Source organism: Lathyrus oleraceus, chromosome 7 (genome assembly GCF_024323335.1).
Source record: "Lathyrus oleraceus cultivar Zhongwan6 chromosome 7, CAAS_Psat_ZW6_1.0, whole genome shotgun sequence".
Lineage (NCBI taxonomy): Eukaryota > Viridiplantae > Streptophyta > Magnoliopsida > Fabales > Fabaceae > Lathyrus > Lathyrus oleraceus.
This window is the reverse complement of record NC_066585.1, coordinates 22,781,599-22,784,891: the sequence shown is the minus strand read 5'-3', so window position 1 is coordinate 22,784,891 and position 3,293 is coordinate 22,781,599. Positions and strand designations below refer to the sequence as shown.

Below are 3,293 nucleotides of genomic sequence, written 5' to 3'. Positions count from 1 at the left end.
TGGATTCACCGTATTTCTATTTGGTTTTTTAAAATTTATAGTAGTATATTTTACTTTTTCTTATCATATTTATTGTAGTATTTTATTCGATGTCCTTTGTGTTAGATATTTTTGTTGAAATAACAATGCTCCTATTAAATATATTACCGTACCATTAGATTACATCCTTAAATAAATGTTACTATACTGTAGTGATTTTAAGATCCAACAGTTGATAATAAAAAACACTTCACCCACTTAAATTGAAATCAAAAATCCTATGTAGACAAAATTGCAACAGCACCACAAGGACAACACAATTATTCAAAAACCTCATTATTACTCCATTATTATTTTGCAGTAGAGTAGATATCTCGCTGTCACGCTACGCGCTATACTCAATACTTGGTATTCGAATAACCTCTTTAAATTTCCCTTCAACTTAGGTTTTTCTCCCAAAACTTCATCTTCCTATAAAACATGCTATGAAAGAGTGAAGACATAGCTACATTTGGTGCATTAATAACATCATGAAGAAAACTCAAACACAAACACAAACCACACAAACCCTTCTTCTAGTTACAATCTTTCTATGTTTAACCTTAAACACACTCTCCCTCTCAACTCTCACAATTAATGACCAATCTCTTACCTTCGAAAATGACCGTCTCCGAAACGCTTACATTGCGTTACAAGCTTGGAAACAAGCCATTCTCTCTGATCCACAGAACTTCACTACCAACTGGGTTGGAGCCAATGTATGCAGCTACACCGGTATTTACTGTGCTCAAGCACCAGACAACCCTAAAATACGCACAGTCGCCGGTATTGATCTCAACGACGCCGACATTGCCGCTCATTTACCCGATGAGCTTGGACTCTTACAAGATCTCGCACTTTTTCATACAAACTCTAACAGATTATGTGGCACAGTTCCTCACACGTTTGAGAAACTGAAACTTCTGTTCGAATTGGATCTCAGTAACAACAGATTCGCCGGGAAGTTTCCGGAAGTTGTGTTCCGTCTTCCCGGCCTTAAATATTTGGATTTAAGGTTCAATGAGTTTGAAGGAACTGTTCCTAGAGAGTTATTTGATTTACCAATCGATGCCCTTTTCATAAATGATAACCGGTTTTCGTCTGTGCTTCCGGAGAATTTTGGTAACTCTCCGGCATCTGTTGTTGTTCTGGCAAACAATAAGTTCCATGGGTGCATTCCTTCGAGTATAGGAAACATGTCGAATTTGAATGAAATTAGTTTTATGAACAATTTGTTTAAGTCGTGTTTGCCTGATGAGATTGGGTTGTTGAAGAATCTAACTGTTTTTGATGTTAGTGTTAATCAGTTTGTGGGGACTTTGCCCGCGGCGATTGGAGGTGCGGTGAGTTTGGAGCAGCTTAATGTGGCTGATAATTTGTTATGTGGTAAGATTCCGGCGAGTATTTGTATGTTGCCTAATCTGAAGAACTTTACGTTTTCGAATAATTTCTTTACTGGTGAACCGCCGGCGTGTTTGAGTTTGCCGGCAACGGATGATAAGAGGAATTGTTTGCCGGCAAGGCCGTTTCAGAAGTCTCCGGGAGAATGTGTGGCGTATTTGTCTAAGAAGGTGGATTGTAAGTCGTTTAAGTGTAAGGCATTTGTTCCTTCTTTTCATTCGCCATCGTCTCCGGCTGTGTCGCCTACCTCTCCACCAGCTCTGCCGGGAGTGACACCTTCCTCCCCACCGTCAATAGTGTCGCCGACCTCTCCACCACTTCCGGGAACGGCACATTCTCCTCCAACCTCAAAAGTGTCACCGGTTTCTCCACCACTTCCAGGAACGGTGCATTCCCCTCCACCGCCCACAGCAGCACTACCTTCCTCTCCACCATCAACACACGCTTCTCCACCGGGACATTCACACACTTCTCCACCGGGACATTCACACACTTCTCCACCAGGGCATTCACATTCTTCTCCGCCGGGGCATTCCCTACCTCCATCTACATCTCCAACTCCAGTGGGGTCGCCACCGTCACACACTTCAGTACCGTCGTCTCCGCCAGTAACTACACCACCAGCCCCTGCTCCTCATTATGACTCATCGCCGCCACAGGCTCATTCACCTCTACCGTCACCCCATCCTTCCCATTTCCTTTCACCACCACCGGGAATGACACCTTCCTCTCCACCAACGCCAGCAGTGGCACCTTCCTCTCCACCACCAGCACACTCTTCTCCACCGGTGCATTCACATCCTCCATTTACATCTCCAACACCTCCTCGGGAATCACCACCGTCTCCCCCACTAAATTCACCACCACCTACAGGTTCTCATTATGGCCAATCACCGCCTCTACCGCATTCACCTCTATCGCCCCATCCTTCCCCTGTTCATTCCTTGCCACCGCCACCACCACCACCACCATCTTCTCAATTCCCATTCCCTTCTATACAGCCTCCGTCACAGGCACCACCACCATTTTGTAAAGACAATTCACCTCCACCCCCACCATCTTCTTCATCTTCCACACCACATCCAAGGGTATATCCATCTCCACCTCCACCAATTCAACATACTCCTCCATCACCACCACCTCATTCCCCTGTTCATCACACTTCGCCACCTCCACCACCTACCCCTGCATACGGAGGACCTTTGCCACCCATCGTCGGACTCCCATACGCATCGCCTCCACCACCTCCTTACTATTGATCCTTTTAGTATCCTATCTTCTCTTACCCTTTTCCTCTACAATCGACACAAGTCATTTAGTCACGTTTTTGTTATTGTGACTGAGAATCTGAGATCCTCCTCTATTATACTATTCTACTATGTTAGAGAAGAAAGCCTCTAAGTATTAATTTTGTATTGTTATGAATATTCTGGTTGTGAAATGTAAGAGTAACTTGTAGAGAAGAAGAAAATGTATGTATGGGAATGAACAATTCATGGCCATGGAAACTTCTCATTTCCAATTTAGTATATGTAATATTATAGTTAATCAACATTTCATATCAATTTTATTGATCTTATGCAATCAGATTTTGGATCTGCTATGCTGTGAAATTTTAATTTGAATGTTTTTCCTTGCTTGCCATCATCAATATGATGATGCATTAGTGTTCATAATTTTTTGAGCAATGAATTTGTCATTCATTGCTTGGAAATAATAGTGTTGCTAAAAAACATGTTTGTGGATGAAAATTATATTCAATACAGTACAATGATGGTGGTGGATGGACATCCCAAGGGAGATCCAGCAAGAGTCAATTTATTTAATGAAGTCCTGTTCTAGATTCTTGATTAGTTAATAGGAGTTGTTAATTG

At 42.5% G+C, this 3,293-nt stretch overlaps 1 protein-coding gene across 2 annotated transcripts; it reads left to right on the top strand.

Annotated features, from left to right (window-relative positions):
- The first annotated feature begins 360 nt into the window (after nt 1–360).
- LOC127105825 (leucine-rich repeat extensin-like protein 4) lies at nt 361–3,017 on the top strand. Of its 2 annotated transcripts, XM_051043039.1 has the most exons (2): nt 361–2,142; nt 2,173–3,017. In XM_051043039.1, the coding sequence occupies exons 1-2, from the start codon at nt 510–512 to the stop codon at nt 2,676–2,678; spliced, it is 2,139 nt and encodes a 712-aa protein (XP_050898996.1). In that variant the 5' UTR covers nt 361–509; the 3' UTR covers nt 2,679–3,017. The 2 variants fall into 2 exon arrangements, with proteins under 2 accessions (XP_050898996.1, XP_050898995.1); XM_051043038.1 differs by having other exon boundaries at nt 363–3,017.
- The last annotated feature ends 276 nt before the right edge of the window (nt 3,018–3,293 follow it).

Coding starts and splice junctions, on each gene's coding strand:
- LOC127105825 (XM_051043038.1), top strand. CDS start 510: ATGAAGAAAACTCAAACACAAACACAAACCACACAAACCCTTCTTCTA.